At 30.9% G+C, this 20934-nt stretch overlaps 1 protein-coding gene across 1 annotated transcript; it reads left to right on the top strand.

Moving 5' to 3' along the window:
• Positions 1-301: 301 nt before the first annotated feature.
• LOC142329914 (uncharacterized) lies at positions 302-20763 on the top strand. The gene is made up of 3 exons (XM_075374848.1): positions 302-330; positions 437-679; positions 16861-20763. Exons 2-3 carry the CDS (start codon positions 442-444, stop codon positions 20025-20027), a joined length of 3405 nt encoding a protein of 1134 aa, XP_075230963.1. The 5' UTR covers positions 302-330; positions 437-441; the 3' UTR covers positions 20028-20763.
• Positions 20764-20934: the final 171 nt, after the last annotated feature.

Here is a 20934-nt window from a genome sequence, read left to right on the forward strand (position 1 = left end):
GTTTTAAAAACTTTATTTACCTACATATATATTACATAGATTGAAGATTTGTTTCTAGTTTAATAATACTTATTTAAATGAATTATTATCAGTCATCATTTATAACTGCTTAATATTTTTCTCTCATTTTTTCAGAATTTTTGCAGAGATCTATATTTTCATGGAATGTACAAAGTATACAATCTGTGTTATATTCTATATTAGTGATTGAGGTTGTAAACATGCCTCTCAATATTTTTATATTTCAATATGCCTTAATCCATATATATATGTATTTTTTCATAGGTTCTGATGAAGCAGACATCTCTGTGCTTAACATACAGAAACGAGGTAAAATAATATTAGAAGCAAGAAAATGATAATTTGTTTTTAAAGAATAATTGTATTCTTCTTCTACTATGCATTTATATATCTCTATTTGATTTATTATTTTTAGATTCAATGAATGACTTTTTTGAAAAAAATAATTTTCATGAAGAACGGCAAGAAATATTATCAAGAAAAGTGCGTGAATTAAAAACGGAGAACCAAACATTATTGACGCAAGTAAACACAGAAAAACTAGAAAAAACAACTACTATTATTAATAAGTCACTTGATGTAAGAACACCGAAACCAGAACAAGTTAAACCATCTAATGTAACCAAAGATAAGATTTCAAAAATAACTTATGATAAAGGTAAATAACTTAACTGTAATCATTATATTTAATTTAATTTAATTAGCAACTAATGATTATTAATCAAGTCTTCATGATTGTCATGTGTTGTACCAGTTGAGTCTAAGCAATAAGTAACTTGAAGGAATTTAGCGTGTTAGTATTGTAGCAATGAAGTCTATTTATATTAATACTAGCTGGTCTCTCTAGCCAGAGACTGAACCCTTGGGGCTCAGTTCAACCTAGGCAAATTCCAGAGCCAACGCAGGGGCTCCTCAGGGCCTCCCAAAGCCAAGGGGCCTACTCCATGGCTACAGAACTTGCTTTGCTTGCCATTCCCAATTTGCCAGGGAGGCCGACTCCTTGGACACCCACAGAGCTTATTTCAGTTGCCATTCTCACTTATCCATAGGGTTCAATCCCCTGGACCACCACACTGTATGTTATTCTCATCGTTAGAATAATACTGATAAATAATAATTACAGTATTCAGGCTTTTTTTATAGAACCTGAAAAAGAAACTAAATTACAAAAGGTAGAGTAATAACTTCTTTCTTTCCTGTTTAGCCTCCAGGAATTACTGTTCAGGTATTACTTCAGAGGATGAATGAGGATGATATGTATGAGTGTAAATGAAATGTAGTCTTGTACAGTCTAGTTCAACCATTCCTGAGAGTGTGTGTGGTTAATTGAAACCCAACCACCAAAGAACACTGGTATCCATGATCTAGTATTCAAATCCGTATAAAAGTAACTGCCTTTACTAGCCCTTGAACACTGGATCTCTCGACTTCCAAATCAGCTGATTTGGGAAGACACGTTCACCACTAGACCAACCCGGTGGGTTAGAATAATAATAATAATAACTACGGTAACTAAAGTACACACACCTTTGACAATGAAAAATTCATAACTTATTTCTTTCCTGTGGTGGCAGAAATATAATAATGAAGTAAAAGAATTAATCTATTTTTTCCTAATGAATATCGTTAATTCATATGAATATCATAATTCTTTAATTAGTTCTTCGCCCCTCCATGGAGGTGAAGAATAAATGAATATTTTTAATATCTTAACCTTCAAGTGAGGTAGAGCCTTGGTTGATGGGTTAAAATCTTTCCTGAGATAACATGAATGTATCCTGCAAATTTGAAAGTAATCAGCCAGTTGGTTCTCATGTTATGCGATAAAAAATAAAAAAACAGACAATTTTTTATGTATATATACAGTTCCGAATAACTGTGATCTGTTATATCTGGATTTTATCTGATGAATGCAAAAGTTAGCCTTCAAGCTACTAACAAATACCCTTTTTGCATTTTGAAAATCGGATTGTTTGCAGAGCATCTCCCAAAACAGTGCTCCAGGGGCATCCCATTTGTTACCGGTTGATGATGATGATTTATCTAGCCTCCGGCAGGGTGGTCACATATCTAACCACTCTAGCCTTGTACACAGTCCCCACGGGATGCCCATTAATGTTAAACAGAAACTTTTTAAATTTATATAATGTAAATTTAATTCTATTATTTTTGTAAAATTATTAATAGATTGATTCAAATCATTCAGTTCAAACCCAGCTCAAACAGGGATACTCACAGTTCACAGTTCATTAATTCGTTTTATTAAAGTTTGTGCTTCAACCGGAAAATTTCCACTAATATATATATATATATATATATATATGTATTTTTTTTTTTAGAGATTGTTTAGGATGAAATATATGTAAAAACCTTCTCGGTTATGTCAAAAAACATGGGTAAAAATTTGGTTGCGATTGATCAAGTAATTTGTTTGTTTATCTTGGCCAAACAAAAACCTTTTCCTCTTTATATAACAGTATAGATTTTTTCTTAGGTCTGTTTCTTTTGTAAGGTAGCTTCTGCTAGCCAGATTAACTGATTAAAATGGACCAATATATTAATAATATAATTTGATTAATTTTTCTAGCTTGAATAGTATTATACTCTATTTGAAAGCAGTTGGTGGGTGAAGGCCATACATCAGTACTTATTCCATAGTGATATAATTCCTTTCAACCTACTTTAACAGAACCAATTGCAATACACATTTTTCTTTATAGTAGTGCATTTATTTACATGCTACGTATTATAATAAAGTTTAAAAAAATCCATCGCACATTAAATGCAATTTAATTTCATTATTTTTCAGTTAATGCAAGCTTTACATTTCCTATTTTATAATTTCTAATTATAATATTTTAAAATTAATTGTGGAGTAAAGTAACATTTTTGAAGGAAGTCTTTATTTTTTATTACATGGTTCAGTATCACACAGATATTTTCATTTTATGAGGGACAATTCTAATAAAAATTAAAACAGAAGATGTGTTTATTTTAATAAAAAAGTATACAAATAAGATTTAATGTATTAGAATTCTAATTTAAATTAACATGCTTGTATATTTGTTAAATAGTAAAAAAAAAATGTAGACAAATTTCATTGTACTTATAGAAAATGTAAGCAAGTATCTGCTTTAAAAGGGACTTAAACACTGATAAAGTAAATTATTTTCAATCTGTTTATTGAAATATAAATTTCAATTCAAAATAATATTATAATTTTGTTATTTTAATTTGTGATGCTGTTGCAGAATAAGATTTATTTTTAATTATATATTATTTTTTTACAGCGATATCCTTATTTAAATTATTTTATAATTTTGATGTACAAAAAAATACTTCTGATAGTTGAAATTATTATAGCTATTATAAAGATTAAAATTTAAAAATAATATTAATAAAAAGCATGTTATTTATTCTTTTAAAGTCTGAAAGTACAATATGTGGTAAATCACAAATTGGTTGTACTACATACATTTATCATCACTTCTTGTGTTATAACAGACGTACTTTTAAAAGAAGAATTACATTTATCTGGTATAAATGCCTTAAAGATGGATTTTATAATCTCCTTTCCCCTTCATGTAGGAATCTTTTAGATGACCGCTGTTGTAGGTGCTTAATAAATATTTTGTTTAAGAATAAATTAAAAAAAGCTTTTCAATTTTTAATTATAATATTTTTAAATTAATTGTGGAGTAAAGTAACATTTTTGAAGGAAGTCTTTATTTTTTATTATGAAGTTAAATATCACAGATATTTTCATTTTCAAAGTAGTTAAACCTACAAAATAATTTTTTTTACTATTTCCCCAGCCATATTAGGATTTTAGGTAACAAGTGTGCTGATGGTGTGGTAGAGAAGGCTTGTTTCCAGCCTCCTTTCACTAATTCCATTCAAATGATCTTGTTTGTTTCCTGAAGAGGGTGGTTCATGAGTGGCAAAATGAATGTGTGCTACCATGAACAATGAACTTCACCCAATTAAGAACACTGTGTCACCATGGAGCTGCTTATGCAGAAATAACCGTTGAGAGGAGGTTATTATCTACCGTTTATGAATAGGGCATCCTAGACTCACTCATGGATATCTTATGATGCAAACAGGTGCATCCCTTTATGCTTGTTGCAACTGCCAACTAACAGTGCACCACATCCTTGTGGATTGTATCTGTTATGCGACACTGCATTGCAGATTTAACCTAGGGGCTAACATGCAAACTATTCTCAGAATGAAATGTTGCTATCTATGTTGTATGATTTTTTAGGGCTGTCCATTTATATTCAAGTATTTGAATTACTGTAGTGTGTTTCAGTTGTTCATGCCATTTGCCATAAAGCAGATGGTAATTTTATTATTTTAATTTGGGTATATAATGTGATATATCTATTTTTTAATTACAAGAAATATAGCATATGTGGGCTATGATAACGAGTAAGCATTTTTCAACCAGACAACCCCCCCTGAAAAAAAAACTATTTCTAGACATAAGTCGTAGAATATGAAAAATTTTATTTTTTTCTTCTTAGTAAAATAAGATAAGTAATGAAACCTAAGAATATACTAACAGCGGTTTTTAAAATGTAAAAAAAAAATACTGCTCAACCGATATTATTTTGTAAAAGGGGATATATTTAAAAAAAAATAAAAATCCATTTAGGTATTTTGTTTTTTTTTTTTTTTTGTTTTTTTTAAATTTAAATAAGTTAAATCTGTTGTTTTTTTCTGTTATGTTATGTTTTTATGTTTTTTGTTATTTTTTACACTTCTCTAAATAACGTTTCTGATAGAAATTTTTATATTATTCACTTTTTGTAGACAAAAGGTGAATCTAAAGGAAACACTTTTTAAAGTAGATTTAAATCTATTTTGTTATTACATTTCATCTACTTTATTATTTTAAAGTTAAAAATCTGTTTTTTTTTTTTTTTTACATAAGGTGAAATTTATGTTCACATTTCTACCAGAGATCTGAAGATCTCTTCAGATTCTTTGTAAGGGTATTATAGATCTTTCTATCATGTTTAAAATGAAGTAAGATTTTTTAAAACCCCCTTTACTTCCCTTATCATTTGTAATTAATGGATGACCCCTCACAAATTAATTTATGAATTGATGTGCGCGCGCACGTGTGTTTGTTTGTGTTAACTCCTTTATGGTTTTTATACCTAACAATCTTGAATATGAGTTGGATTATCCTACTTGTGTAAGAAATACAAATACTCCAATTTGAGTTTTAAAAAGCAGACTAGAATATGGAGACACTGAAAAGCTATATCTCTAAAGGAGTAGAATGTTTTGAAAATTTTACTCATAATTTTTTTTTTTATTCAGAAAAATTGAAAACTCCAATAAAAAATTTATTTTAAAATTTAAAGATTTAAAAAAAATCTTTAAATATCTTTCCTAAAACTTTATCTCATTAAAATCATTATTTTTTAAAGTTTGAAATCTATTTATCTGAATTTTTAAAATTGTTTTTAAATAAAGAAGCCTTATTGGGTTTAGAATAGTTTCAATCCTTTTATCAGAGAATTAGTAAGGAAAGATGATAAAAGATGATACTAAAATTATAAATGTGATTTTAAGAATAAAAATAATTGTTAAGTTTGGTGAAAATTAAATTTTTAAAACTTTTTCAAATGCTGATAAAGTACAGCAATGTAGTTGCTCGTTTTAATGAATTATTATTATATTGTAGATGTTTAAGATTTTGAAAACTCTAATTAAGATGCTATTATTTTCTCTTTGGGAAGCTGAGTTATTTTACAGAAAATACTCATTTTTCTTTACTTGAAGTATTGCATAATATTGGCTTTGTGTACCAAAAATTTAATAGTAAAATTACTTGAAAGAGGAGATTGTTATTTGTCATAGTATTTCTCTGAAGCAAATGAAGACTGTTAATTTTAATGAAATTGTTTGGTTAATGTGAAACTTGGGTTAATGTTAACCACTCAAACCATAAAACATGGACTGATGAAACTGTTGATAACACTATGCCTGTGCCTATTGGTTGGAAGATTAATTATCTGTCATGCCAGAACAGTTGACGGGTTTGTGAATGGAGCAATATTAATGTTCAAATCAAAGAAATGAATGACTACCACAAGGAGATGAATAATGAAACAATTACAAAATGGTTCAAAGAAACGCTTTTTAAAAAAGTTAAACCGAGTACTCTCATAGTAATGGATAATACTTCATATCATTCGGTGCAATTGGATAAAGCACCAACTAATGCTAATTGGAAAGATGAATTGATAGATTGGCTAGTTGTGGGAGTCATTACAGACCATGCAGTGACTAAAGTACAACTTTTGGATATTATTTAGGGAAAAATCCTTCTAGACTTATCTTTGAAATAGGTGAAATTGCAAAAGAAGCAGGCTATAAATATATATACATAAGCATACTGTAAATTACAATAAGACATCTCTTTAGTTCTGTATATGTATATATATATTCAGACCAGTATATAGGTCTGTATATTTATACAGATAAAAATAAAAATAAATTAACTGTACAATAAAAATAAATAATTTTATTGTACAGAAGTTGTTTTCCTCAATTTAAATAATATATTTTAGTGATTATTATAATATTTTAACTACTGTAAATTTTTAATGTAAAAATAAAGTAAATACATTGTAGCCTACTGTAAATAATTATAAAAAGTAAAAAATATAAAACAGACCTACAGAAAAAAAAAATAATAACCCAAAAAATTAAACTAAAAATGATATTTGGGGAAACGGTGGAGAGTTAATTTTCACAGAAAAGAATTGCTAGGTCAATGGCAATGTGTGAGTGAAAAAGATGAGAAAGATAATGAGAAAGTTAGAAGGTAATGTGAAGGGTAATGAGAATGAAAGAGAAGGTTCAGATATGTTTGGCAACATTCAATACCTTGCTTTCCTTCTGAGAGAGAGCTGCATGTGGCTACGATACATTAACCGCCAGAACCAAACTCTCAATAACATCAGTATAAGTTCCATCAGATGCATTCCTGCTAGACCAAAAGGCACTAGCACTGATTGGTCTTCAGTGGATGGACTGAAGGGGAATCATGTCAAGGGAAAGACGCAAATACGCTGCTAATATCTCAAGAAATATTATTCCTAATATTCCCAAGGAATAACCCGATAGGAACATTTTTTACAAACACAATCTACAGAGGATTGGAATGCAATCCCAGACTCCATTCATCTTAAAATCAAACTAAAAATAAATATATAACTGTCATTAAAATTAAATTCCTGCCAGATAGATCCATTAGGAAGGGACTGATGTCCAGGCTGTGCAATAAATAGAGAGATAAAACATCCCCAGACATCCTTGCGTTCTGTTCCACTAACTTATTGAATTGCACTTCTTTTCTAGTAAAGTTTTGTCCTGATTTATAAGATCCTTTCAATTACAGTTTGAGGCCGGTTAAAATCAAATAAATATAAAAATAACTTTTGTTTTCTTTTCAGTCATATTTTTCTTAAAATTTAAAACTTTTTATTCTATTTTCTATTACCGGATACTTTATCAAAAACTGGGAATTCCATGTTATGAAGTTCATTAAAATAAGTTATAATAATAAAGGTTTATGACTGAGATAGTGGTGGGAAGGTGATAGCATTGACCATGATGAGTACGGGCCAGACCATAAAAAAAATTGTAGCTAAGTAGTGTTTAGTGAAATGATAGTTTGAGGAAAGTACCTTGGAATGTGCAGACATTTTTGGAAATGAGTTGCTAGTCGAGTTATAATTTGATAAATGTTTAGGGATAGTATATAACAGTGACCATGTATTGTTGAGGCTAGATTTAAATTCATTTCTCTTTTGTGATGCTTTTCTAATATTGGTGTTTCTTCGGCTTCACATTTATAATTATTCAGAAAGTATTAACATTTCTTCTCGTATTCTCATTGTTCTTTTTTTAAATTTAACTTTTCTTGGTCTAGAAAGTTTTCTTCCTTTCCAGTATTATTTAATAATCTAATCTACTTACACATTTGGAAGCATGAAATTTGAAACTTTTAGTATTTCTCACCATTTATCTGCTCTTGTTTTCTTTGCGATGATAAAAATAATACTTATATTAAAATTACTTATCTATAAATTTAGCATACTAATATGTACAGTGTATTCTGTTCTTTTACATAAATTATTGTAATTCTTGTTATACATCAATTATTAATATACTTTTCACAATAATTTTTTATTTTTCAAGATTTTTAATCTGAAAAACCGAGTTTTAAAATGATTTTAACTAAGTGCTTATTATTAATGAAATTTGTGCACAATGTTAACAGAATTCTTTTACAGTAGCATTTAAATTAATCTGATGTGCACCCAGAAGAAAAATTAATCCAAACAGGGAATTTTTTTATTTATTTTTGTGCTATGGTTACACTCCTTGACCACATCCATTCTTTATTTTTTTGTCTGTGTAATGTGAAGTTATTGTTTTTTGGTTATTTAGGAATTTTCAGTTAAAATAGTATTTTGTGAAAGTTTGTTTCATTTTTTATTACAAAATCATATTTTCATATTTTTTATTCTGTATTTCTTGAATATATAATAACGGAGATAACTCCAAGAAAGCATTAAAAAATTGTCTCCCTTTCTGATCATACCAGTATGGCACAACAAGAAAATAGCTTCTGAGTGTGGTGTTTGAGTAGAAACAGTGAACTCTATTTTAAAACAACTTAAAGAAACTGGTTCCTTTTCACCTCAAAGGAAAGGAAAATGTGGCAGTGAAAGAAAATCTACTCCAACACAGGATTGGTTATTAGTGAAAAAAATAAACTTCATAATTATGAGTATCTGTTGTGGACTTAAATCAAGACAGCCAGTGGAACAGATTTACTCATGACAATTGTTAGACGTTTTGCTGACTTCATGCAGGTGGACAAAAAACTCATCAATCAGCTAAAAAGCAGCATTTAACATCAGCAATGTGCAAAAAAGGCTCTTGGTGGGCCAAAACATATGCTAACTAGACTGAAAAAAAATGTTATGTGTTTCTACGAGTTCCATTTTTATGTTCAGGGGGCAAAGGATTCAGTATCTTAGAAAAGTATCATATGAAAATGCATCACTCGCTCACATCCAACAATCAGTTAAACATCCCCAGAAAAAAATGTTTTGGGCTTGTTTCACATTTGAAAGCCCTTGTTCATTCTAGTAGATGGTATGTTGAGAAGTGATGGATATGTCAAGATTCTGAAGGAAGGGATTGTGACACAACTTCAAAAAATATCCTGCCAAGGCAACAGGGTGTTCCAACAAAGTTTGGAGTATAGATTTAGGTTTCATTCATGTTACTTAAAATTGATTATTAATGAGAAAGATTAATTTTCATTTAAAATAGAACTTTTAAAATTTAAAGATCTTCGGCTTCAGTTGGATTCACACAGCTCCTTTCAGATGGACTCAGCTTCTGACGATTCAGCAACTCCATATACAGTATATAAGCAGACTCCGCACTTGATTCAAGCAGTCCTCTTACAGTCTTTGACAAGTCTACTACAAGTGTTCAAGGACTCAACAAGTCTTCTTTAACTCATTACATGATATTACATATATTAATACAATAAATTTACATAAACATTCAGAAGTTGTTATTTATATATATATATGAATGATATTTACAATTCATAATAAAAATAATTAAAATCGCAATTACATAAAGACTTAATTTATTTAAAGAATCAGCACCAATTTCGACATATGTTTTTTACTGTCCTCCAACCACAGATATATATTTAATCTACATTTTTGAAGAATTCAACATTTAATCTAACAGAACTGTGGATAAATCTATAATTTTAAGAAACATCATTCAAGAATCTTCATATTCAATATTCTACTGCATAAAGGGACTCACAGCATCTAAATCTACATCATTTACGTAATATTTTTCTTAAATTACTTTACATTTAGTTTTCATTGTATCATTATTGTAATATCATTTAATTCATTTCACATTTAATTTACATTATTAATAATTCACATTGTTATTACTATTATCATTATGGATAGGGAACAATTAATTAGACAAAGATGGTTAATAAAGGCCGCCATAACTAGGATTGACACATTTACTCACAATTGCGATTCTTCGCTAGGTGATATTCCCACCTTACAAATTAAAATAAGAAATCTTATTGAATTGCAAAGCAAATGATACTATTCAATCAGAAATTAAATTGAAATTTGTTGATGAGATTTTAGATTCGGATTGTATACAAGTTGAAGAAGACTTGTTTGTTAAAAATCTAAATTGCAACATTTAATAAATAATACTAATTGAAAATCATCTAATCAAGAAGTTAGTACAAATACATCATTTAAACAAACTCGGTTACAACCTATAAATATACCCATATTTAAAGGTAATGTCTCAGAATGGCAGTCTTATTTTAATATATTTATTGATTTAATACAGAATAGAGATGATTTAACTAACATTCAAAAATTACACTACCTACATTCCTTTTTAAAGAATGAAGTTCTAGCTATCATTAAAGATTTCCCAACAAATGAAAATTATCTTGTTGCTATCTATCTATCTACTATACTTGAGAATATCTGAAAAATCAAAATAATTTATACTGATGCTTTAGGTAATGAAACATCAACATGTGAAAAACATTTTCAAACCACTACTACTCGAAACAATCAGGGCAAATTTGTCGTGTTGTTACCACGCAAAGATAATAACATTCAACTGGAGGATTCTTTTGTTAATGCTAAAAATAGATTCTTATCTTTACAAAGAAAACTAGTTAACAATGCCAACCTTAACAAGGAGTACTCCGCTTTCATTCAAGAATATTTAGAATTCCGATGATTTGTTAATAATTTGAATGTGTGTTATTTACCTCACCATCCAGTATTTAAACCATCAAGTTTAACTACTAAAATTAGAGTTGTCTTTGTCACCGAAAACCACTAACGGTTTATCCCTCAATGATACTCTTCTAGTTGGACCTGTAGTTTAACAAGATCTAATTTCCTTATTACTTAGATTTAGAATCCATAATTACATCATTACTTCTGACGTAGCCAAAATGTATTGTCAATATTAGTTAAATCTAGTGATTCCAATTTGCAGCATATACTTTGGTGTGATTCTCCAGATCAGGAGATAAAACACTACGCATTACGTACAGTAACATATGGGACTTTTTATACACCATATTTAGCCACACAGTGTTTAATTCAAATTGCAAATGAAAATGAATTTCCACTTGCATGCAAATCCATTTGAAATTATTTTTTTGTTGTTGATCTCATAACAGGTTCAGACAACTTTGAAGAAGTTATTCAGTTAAAAATTAATATTTCTAAATTATTACAATATGGTTTTTCATTCCATAAGTTGTTTTCAAATAATAGCATCATTTCTACTTCTGAGCACAATAATTCCATTCCTTAAAATCAAAAACAGAACTTGCATACTTTAGGAGTTCTATGGAATAATTCCTTAGATAAGCTACTTTTCCACACTACTCATGCTAATGATTCTAAAAAACACACTAAAAGAATATTCTGTCCACCATGGCAGGTATATTTGATCCTTTAGGATTCATTGGTCCTATTGTTGTTCCTTATTGTTTTGTTTTTTTCACAAAAACATTTTATGCAGTCATTGTGGCAACTTAAAGTTAATTGGAGTGAAACATTATCCAACGCGTAACTAACACAATGGCTCAATTTATACAACCAGTTGCATTTGATTGAATTCATTAAAATAAATCAATCCCTCAAACCCAAAATTGGTAGTAGAATTAATTCTATTCAAATACATGGATTCTCTGATGCCTCCGTCTTTATGGAGTCCTTTGGCTCAGGTTGTTGTAACATAGCCCCATGGTTATGGTTACCGCATTTACATAAAAACTGTATACACTAGTCATACAATTTTTTCTAATTTACTTTGTTCTAAATCAAAATTGGCACTCTTAAAACAAATTACACTTCCAAGACTTGAACCTTGTGGTGGTTTACTACTTGGTCGTTTATTATTAAAGGTAATTAATCCCTTAAACATACAGTTTGATGAAATCCATTTACACACATATTCTACGATAGTACTACCTTTGATTCATGGACAACCATCTAATTGGAAAGTATTTGTCAACAATAGAATTTCTGAGGTTCAGCAAATTACCACAAATGCTAATTGGCAATACGTCAGATCTTCTGATAATCCAGCAGACGTACTGTCTAGAGGTTGTTCACCAAATAAATTAATTCACATGTCAGTTTGGTGGCATGGTCCTCATTAGCTTCACAAACTTCCATTCGGCCCACTGGCCGAAAGATATTACCTTTAATAACTGTAGTGATATAAGTGCTGAATGTCTAATAGAAAAACACTAACATATTGTAATATCATTTGTATCTACTGTTGTCTTTGATTACACAGAACAGTTTTCATCACTCCCCTAATCCTCACTTTTAGTTTTTGTTTCAGATTTATTCATAATGCCAAATCAAAACATTCAGAACGAATTTCTGGTCCTTTAACTACTCAGGAACTAAACCGCACTCTTACCTTTTTTATTCAACAATCACAACACATGCATTTTAGTGATGAATTATATAATCTTAAAAACAATCAAACTCTAAACAAACCAAATATATTTCATTGATCCATTTCTGGATAATTCAGGCATACTATACGTAGGTGGCAGACTGCAACACTCTCTGTTACATTACCAAGTGAAACATCCTATTGTTTTATATCCTAATTCTAACATTACAATACTGATCATTAATGCTGAACACTTGTAACTCTTGCATGCTGGTGTTCAACTTATTCATCATTCATTACTACAAAAATATTGGATAATAAATGGTAACAGAGTTATTTCCTCTATCATTCGAAAATGTATGACATGCTTTCGATATATTACAAAAACCTAAGTACAACAGCTTGGTTAACTACCATCCTCCAGAGTAATTCCTTCCTGACCATTTTCTACTTGCACAGTAGACTGCAGCGGTCCAATTATGATTTATCATAGCAGGCAGAGGTCTAAAACATTAAGCAAACATTAAGCATTAAGCATTCGGATGTACTCAGCTCCTTTCTGCATCACTCAGATCTTTACATTTCACTCAGCTCCTTTTAAATGCACTCAGCTCCTGATGATTCAGCGGCTCTGTTCAGTTCACACAGCTCCTTTCGGATTTACTTGGTTCCTGACGGCAGCATTCGGCTGCATACAGTTCACACGGCTTCTTTCGATTGCTCTCAGCACCTGATGATTCAGCGGCTCTGTACACAGTGTATAAGTAGGCTCCGCACTTCATTCAAGCAGTCATCTTCCAGTCATTGATGAGTCAGTACAAGTCTCCAAGTACTCAACAAGTCTTTTTTCACTCATTACATGATATTATATATTAATACAATAACTGTACATAAAGATTCACAAGTTAATAACGTTATATATATGAATGGTATTTACAATTCATAATAAAAATAATTATAATCACAAGTACATAAAGACTTAACTTATTTAAAGAATCGGCACCAGTTTTGACAGTTTGGCACCATGTTATACTGGCAAAAATTGGAAAAAATTTTCAAAGAATGAAACATTAAAGTGCTCCTGTGGCTAGGCAACTCTCCAGACTTAAACCCAATTGAAAATCTTTGGGTAATACTCAAACAACTACTCTCAAAAATGAATTGTACTGTAAAAATTGACCTCATTAAAGCAATAATATTGGTATGGTTTCATAATGAAGAGATCAAAAAAATGTGTAGTACACTTGTTGATTTGATGCTAAATCATTTACGTGAAGTGATTAAGAAATGAAGGAGGGCATATTAATTACTAGATTTCAGAAATTGTATACATATGATTTTTTTTCTAAACAAGTTACTTTTTATTGAAACAGCTTCTGTGTTCAGATTAATTTGTATGCTACTGTATTTATAAAATGTGAAAAAAATTAGAAAAATTGTAGCGTTCCAGGAATTGGTGACGGAGAAGTAATTTTATTTGACTTTTATTTTTTTGTAAAAAAAAAAATATTAACAGCTTGATAATTTATAATGTATTAGATTTATATTATATAAATTAGAATAATATGAATGAATCTCATCTGTTTTATAGTTATATTATTTTAATACCACCGCTGTAAAGATTTTCCAGTAAGAAAGAAAAGTTTGGTGTTATTGTTTTTTTTTTAATGGAGAATACTATTTGGATATGACTGCTTGAGTGATGTAATTATTTTTGACTGAAGAATCTAATACATAATTCCTTTTGATAGGACTATCCAAAAAGAAGTTTAATGTATGTACGGTGTATGTATGTATATCTATTCCATTGTAGCAGCTCAACGGCTGAACTGATTTAGATATATGACCTCGCACTGGAATCCTTATGTTACTGGGAGTGTCATAAGCTATAAAAATATATGTGTATTTATAAAAAAAATATGTATGTAGTAGTGGAGATTTTCCGGTTGAAGCACAAACTTTAATGAATTGAATTAATGAACTGTAAACTATGGGCCTCCATCACTGTATGAACTGTGTTGGAACTGAATGATTCAAATCAATGGAATGAATAATATTACAAAAATAATAGAATTAAATTTACATAAAATAACATTAAATAAAATATAAAAAATTGAGTTTAATAATAATGGGCTTCCCGTGGGGTCTGCTTGGGAGGCTAGAGTGGTGAGGTGATGCGAGCACCTAGTGCGAGGCTAAACCAATCATCACCGTCAACTGGAAACAAATAGGGGGTCTCTGGGGTGTTGTTTTGGGAGATGAAATGGGGTGCTCTTATTAATATATCTGCAATCATTCGTCCTGTTTTCAAATTCAAACGTGGTATTTATTAGTAGGTTGAAGGCTAACTTTTGCATGCATCAGGTACACCATCCATCTAACAGATCATGGTTATTCGGAAAAGAACAAAAATTAACTGATATACTCAGAAAAATCGAGTGGCCTGCGCTACGCCGAGACCAACTTAAGCCCGGCGAGCTCCCACGAATGGTCTTTGTAGAGTTTGATGACAGTACGATTAGAGTTAATGCTGTCGGTATCGGTTTGAAAATCGGGACCACTATTGTCGAATTTGATGATTTAGGGTGATAGGGCAAAGCATATGCTGTCACTGATATTGTGCTGGGTTGTGAATGTGCATAAACTGCAGGGGATTATCCTACATAGAGCTGTCGTTGATCTGAGCATCATCTTTGCCAAGGGCAAAGGCCTACGTAGCACTGAGTCGCGTGAGACAATTGAAGGAGTTTAGCCAATAGTTGTTTCAATCCTTGAAAGTTTGTGAATGATCCGCACGATAATAAGTCTCTCGTGGTAATCAGTCGCTTGAGAAATCTGTAAGTCTAGATTGGTATTCGCTAATTACATAAATAAATTGAAACTTTTACAATTTCCTCATTTGGCTCAATACATTAAATACATTATATGCATAAGTTTTTTAATAGTGAATTTTTCTCTATGATCATTCAAAAGTATTAAATAATAAAAATAAAAAAATACGACAGCCAAAAAATAAATTAAGCTAAAAAAAATCGAATTAAAACAAGAAAAAGGTATGGAAGTAGTATTGAACATCTTTACCAGTATTTAATGAAATAGTGACCACCAATCAACTTTCAGAAAGTTTTAATTTGTTTAAACGTATTTTTCATGTAGAAATAGCAGGCATTTAAGGTTGTCTAATTATTAAATTCTCACCAGGTCTAACATCACTAAGAAAGTTATGTCTTTCAACGAAAATATTTAAATGCAGTTAGGGAGCTCTTTAATATAGAATAATTACTATTCAGAGCCCCCCCCCCCCCGCCGACTGTGGACTCTATGACGATTATAAGTGATATTTACATAAAGCCTTTACGGATCAAATGGCAATGGTCCGAAATTTAGGAGTCCCCACATCTACATTACATTGTCATATAATAATCTGCGCTTATCTTTATTGACTACTGATGCTGATCATTATGGCCATTCAAGGGTGACTTTTTAATACTGTAATCATCTTATCCTGATAAATCTGCTTTATATCGTCTTAAGGCTGACAGTTATAACATGTGGTATGTACATATATATGTCTGCAGTTCATTATTTTTTCTAACGTTCGTCTTAGCTGTGTCGAATCGATGTATTTAGTAGGCCTACCACAACTTTATGTTGATTTATAGTATTTCTTATCGTTCCATATTCCTGGTGGAGATAGAAAAAGTTTTATTCTTTTTGAACTTTAGAATCTACTGAAAAATCGTCTACAATATTAATCGGGTGCATAGGATTTCACCCCAATCTTTATGACAGCAAATCAATAAGCATTTAAAACAATTTCAAATAAAATAATATTGAAAAAAAACCGGTATATCCCCGTTAAATAATTTTATAAATCCTATTATTAGCTAACCAACTTTTCTCTAACAGACAAGTTTTGCTTAGATTTCATCAACTTTCATTTTTTTTTTTTTTTTGGTGGCGGTTACGGGCATCGACTGTTGTAGTCTTCCCGTATATTCGCTTTCGTATTATTTTATTCGTTACATAATTTTGATTCTTATGAAAAATAATTTAAAATTATTATAAATAAAATAATTTTCTTTTTTACAAATAAAATAATTTAATTTTTGCTTCTTAAAATACATGTAAGTAATTTACGAGAGGTAGTTTGTGTTTATGTAAATCTTTAATATGATTTGTAAAGCGTCTGGAAAGGCCAATTTGATAATTAAAATAATTCATGGTTTCTTCTATTGAGTTTTATTTTTATATAATTCCTCTTAATACGCATCTATTTTTTTTATTTTTTTCTAGCAGGTAATACGTCAGCTGTAAATTCAACAACTACTCCGAAACCAGAAATAACCACTTCATTAAGTACAAGCAACTTCTCGAGCGATAATGTGACGGCATCGATTAGCATCAAACCTTTTACAAGTGTAACCGATAATACACCTAGTAAAAAATCGGATTCTAACATTAATGGGACTCCTGATGTACAAAATTCGACCGGCGAAGGAAAAAACTTAACGGAAGTTACTGAAAAGAACCTGTCGGTAGATAACTTAAACAAAACGTTTACGGACTCGGGAAAAAAATCTGCGAATCGATCTGTAACTGCGATTAATAGTAACGACAACAAGAAAACCAAAGTAGATCTTGATAAATTGAGTGTTAATTCTAATGAAAAAAAAGAAAAAAATATTTCTGGTTTAAGCGGAAAAGCGACCGTTAATTATAATCGTACTTCGGATAAAGATGAACACGATTCGGATAAAATCGTAACTGTAGCGAGCGGTAAAGAAGTAAAAGACCGCGATGCACAGAGTACGGAAGGAATTAAACAGAAGAAACTCGATAAAAAAGAAAAGGAGAAGGAAAGTAATCGGATTAAAACGAATCAAGGTAGTAAAAAAGAAGAAATTAAAACAACAGAAGCTACAGTAAAGGAAAAAATTGAAAATATTACATTTAGAAGCGGCGAAGGGATACGTGAAATGAAAGAAGATAAAAAAAAGATGAAAGACGACAAAATAAAAGAAAATAACTCTATATCTAGCGTAGTAGGGTTGGCTACGAATTCCGCTTCCTCTTCTGCCGACGACGAGGACTTTTATGATATTATTTCGGTACTGGTCACCAACAGTCCAGAAGAAAAGGTAAAAGAAGGAGACGAAAAGAAAAATAGAAATAACAAGAAAGCGAACGACGAGATAAATAAAGATAACTTTAAAGAAGAGCCAATACAAGAACGAAATTTCGAAGCGGAAAATAAAAAAACCGGTGGAATTAAAAGTCGAACAAGAAACGAAAAAAGAAAAACTTACAACGCGAATTCGAAAGAAAAACAAAAACAGAAGTTTCATCTCGAAGATAACGAGAGCCGAAGTTATTCCGAAGAGGAAGCTCAATATGAAGACTACCAAGAAAACTCCGAAGAAGAAGAAAAGGAAGGAAATAAAAGAGGAAAACATAATAAAGAAACGTTTTCAAAAAGTAGCAAAACACCAAAATTGATCGAAAAGTCGTTGAAAATATCAGAAACCGAAAACGATGAAAAGGAAAAATTAAAATCGATATCGACGATAAATGAATTAAAACACCACATAAAAGATAAAAATCACGAAAAGCAGAAATTTCAGGAAGAGGTCAGCGGTGAATTAAAAGCTAGCAGTAGTAATAGCAAGGAGAGAAATGAAACCGAAGAAATCGAAGAGCGTTCCTTTCCTTCCGGAAATTTAAGAGTCGGTGTACCGGGTAGCAAAAACGATTCGGCGGACCATACTCTAAGTAAAAACAACGATCAGAACTTGACCATTCCGATTATTTTTAACTTACACTTTTACAACGGTTGTAGCAGCCCGTGCGGTTGCGGCACCGCTTGCAATTTGACCGGAGCCGGGGATTCCGCGATCTTAGGAAGTAATTTCAATGTCGAAATTACCAGTAAAGGATCAAAAACGACTACATCAGGATCGCCAATAAATGAAATTTCACCAAAAAATTCAAACGCTACCAGATCGGTATCGTCTGTCAAAGATGCTCTTTCAAAACCGGCACCCCATATGTACATACCTGAAACATACGTACCGCAGTACGCAGACGACTTGACTTCAAAACGATTTGTAACGCCGGAAACGATAGACGTATCAGATCGTGACAGATTCACGGCTAGCCCTTGGAAACTGTCACCGATATTAGATCCGTTTTTTAACCGCCCGATAATAGACGAGACATCTACACCGTTGTACACTTATCCGTACCCTATTTCTAGCAGAAAAAATAATGCTGTAGCGTACGATTACGGTTACGAAGATAGAAATGATCCGTCTAACCCTGCCCATATTATAAAATTAATGAATGATACGCCGTCGTCGGTTTTTATTCCGAATATTGTAGCAATGAAAGAAATAACGGATAATTACCGGTTTCAATACAATCCTATTTTAAACTACAGTACGGTTAAAGAATCTGAATTTATTAATCCGAGTATGACGTTCGGGTACAACAATTCTTTCTTTCTACCTGTTTTTTTTCCTTCGTCTACGTCCACCACTACCACCACAACCACCACTTCTACGACCACGAGCAGATCGTCGGTATCCTATAAGAAAATTGAAGATGATTACGACTTTATGCCTGTAAATCCTTGTGAAAATGTAATGCTGTGTGAAAAATATCCGTACAACGTTCAGATCCCGTATAATAATTCGCTTACTCTGAACATCTCCGAAAGTTACCCGAAAAACGCTCCGATATTAAAAATAGAAAATTTTATAAAACCTATGACAAACGGTGTACCTGATGGGCCAAATTTCGGTAACATTAAAAATGTACTAAATGTAACCCAAGGGCGAAAACTAACAGATCCATCGTTAAATGAAGATTACTTTTTCAAAAAAAATTATATAAAAAAATGTCTTGACGATCGTGATGAAAACTGCGATCGCGGAATAATTTCTGGCAACGATACATATTTCTGGGAAATTCTTATTAATAATACTACCGATAATTCCAGCAGCATCGAAAACGAAACGAGTCCTGAAGCTCATAAAACTCCGATTAATGTATTCCTATATCATATAACATTACCCGAATCGGATTTTGGAGACGATGTAAGTATTGAAAAAATGTACGGCGGTAATATGGATTCGGATTGCTTTTTAAATTATTTATTCAAAGTAAAACAATTGTATAACGTTAAAGATAATAGTAATATCGTAGTGAAAAATTACAAAAACGATTTCGTTACGGATCCGAATAACGATTTTTCTCGGCGAAGACGAGAAAACTTTCCAGATTACAACTTACGTGATCCTTTATTATTATTAAATCATAGTATCTACTGTACCGACAACAGCGTTCCCGTCGTTAAAGAGTTCGTAAATAAAATGAAGCGATCGACAGATCGTTCCGCAGTACCTGTTTCCAATTGTAATATATTCTACCCTGATGATATAATCGGTAATAGGTATAAGTAAATATAAGTGTTAAGTAATATTTAATTACAGTACAGCTTCGATTATCTGAAGTAATAGGAATCTTCGGGTATCTACTAAATTTGGTAACGGAAAATTTTAGCGGTAACGTAGACAAACGTCCCTGAAACACGGTACCTTGAAAAACCTATTTCCAATCTTGTTTAGGGGAAGTTCTCCCTATAGAAACGCATGTTGCTAATTTATCAGGCCGTATCTACCTCCACAAAATACGCTTTCCGTCGGCCCAGAATCCTTATTTGGATAATACGATCGCGTAATTATCGACTATACCTAACTTTAAATATATATTTACCTTACATCTAATATTTGAAACGTTACGCAGTTAAATATTGTAACTACGTGTGTATGATAAAATGATCGATTTAATTTTAATTTTAAAACAGCAGCGAGTTACTTTTTACGCACAGCAGTGCCGTTCAAAATCGTTACTTTATACAAAAATCAGTCGCCTAAAACAACCGATTATATATTAATTTAAACTGTTCCGAATAATTACAATTTCTACGTAAATGCGTACTAAAAATTTAATTCACAAACTTAACGTAGTTAATTGTTAATACAGTTACCATAGAACAACATGATTTTCTTACCGTTATTATAATCATTCTTAGAAAATATTTTTTCCATGCGTTTCTAACGGGCAGATTTTTCAGATAATCGACGCTATTCTGTATTGAATGAATATGAGTATGTGCTGTGAATTCTTTGTAAAAAAATCTACTAGTTTACTATTATTAAACAATGATTAAAAAATTCATATTATTTAATTTTTTTTTTCATTCTATTTATTATTTAGTAATATTTTTTTTCTATGGTTATTTACAGTTATATCATACGTTACGCTAATTATTATGTTCACATATAAATTAAATATGAAAATTAGGTA

Source organism: Lycorma delicatula, chromosome 9, assembly GCF_047948215.1.
Source record: "Lycorma delicatula isolate Av1 chromosome 9, ASM4794821v1, whole genome shotgun sequence".
NCBI classification, from domain to species: Eukaryota; Metazoa; Arthropoda; class Insecta; order Hemiptera; family Fulgoridae; genus Lycorma; species Lycorma delicatula.

Excerpts from the sequence above, each read along its gene's own strand:
- LOC142329914 (XM_075374848.1), top strand. The coding sequence starts at position 442 with ATGAATGACTTTTTTGAAAAAAATAATTTTCATGAAGAACGGCAAGAA. Across the intron at positions 680-16,860 it reads AAAAATAACTTATGATAAAG|CAGGTAATACGTCAGCTGTA; the intron begins GTAAATAACTTA and ends ATTTTTTTCTAG.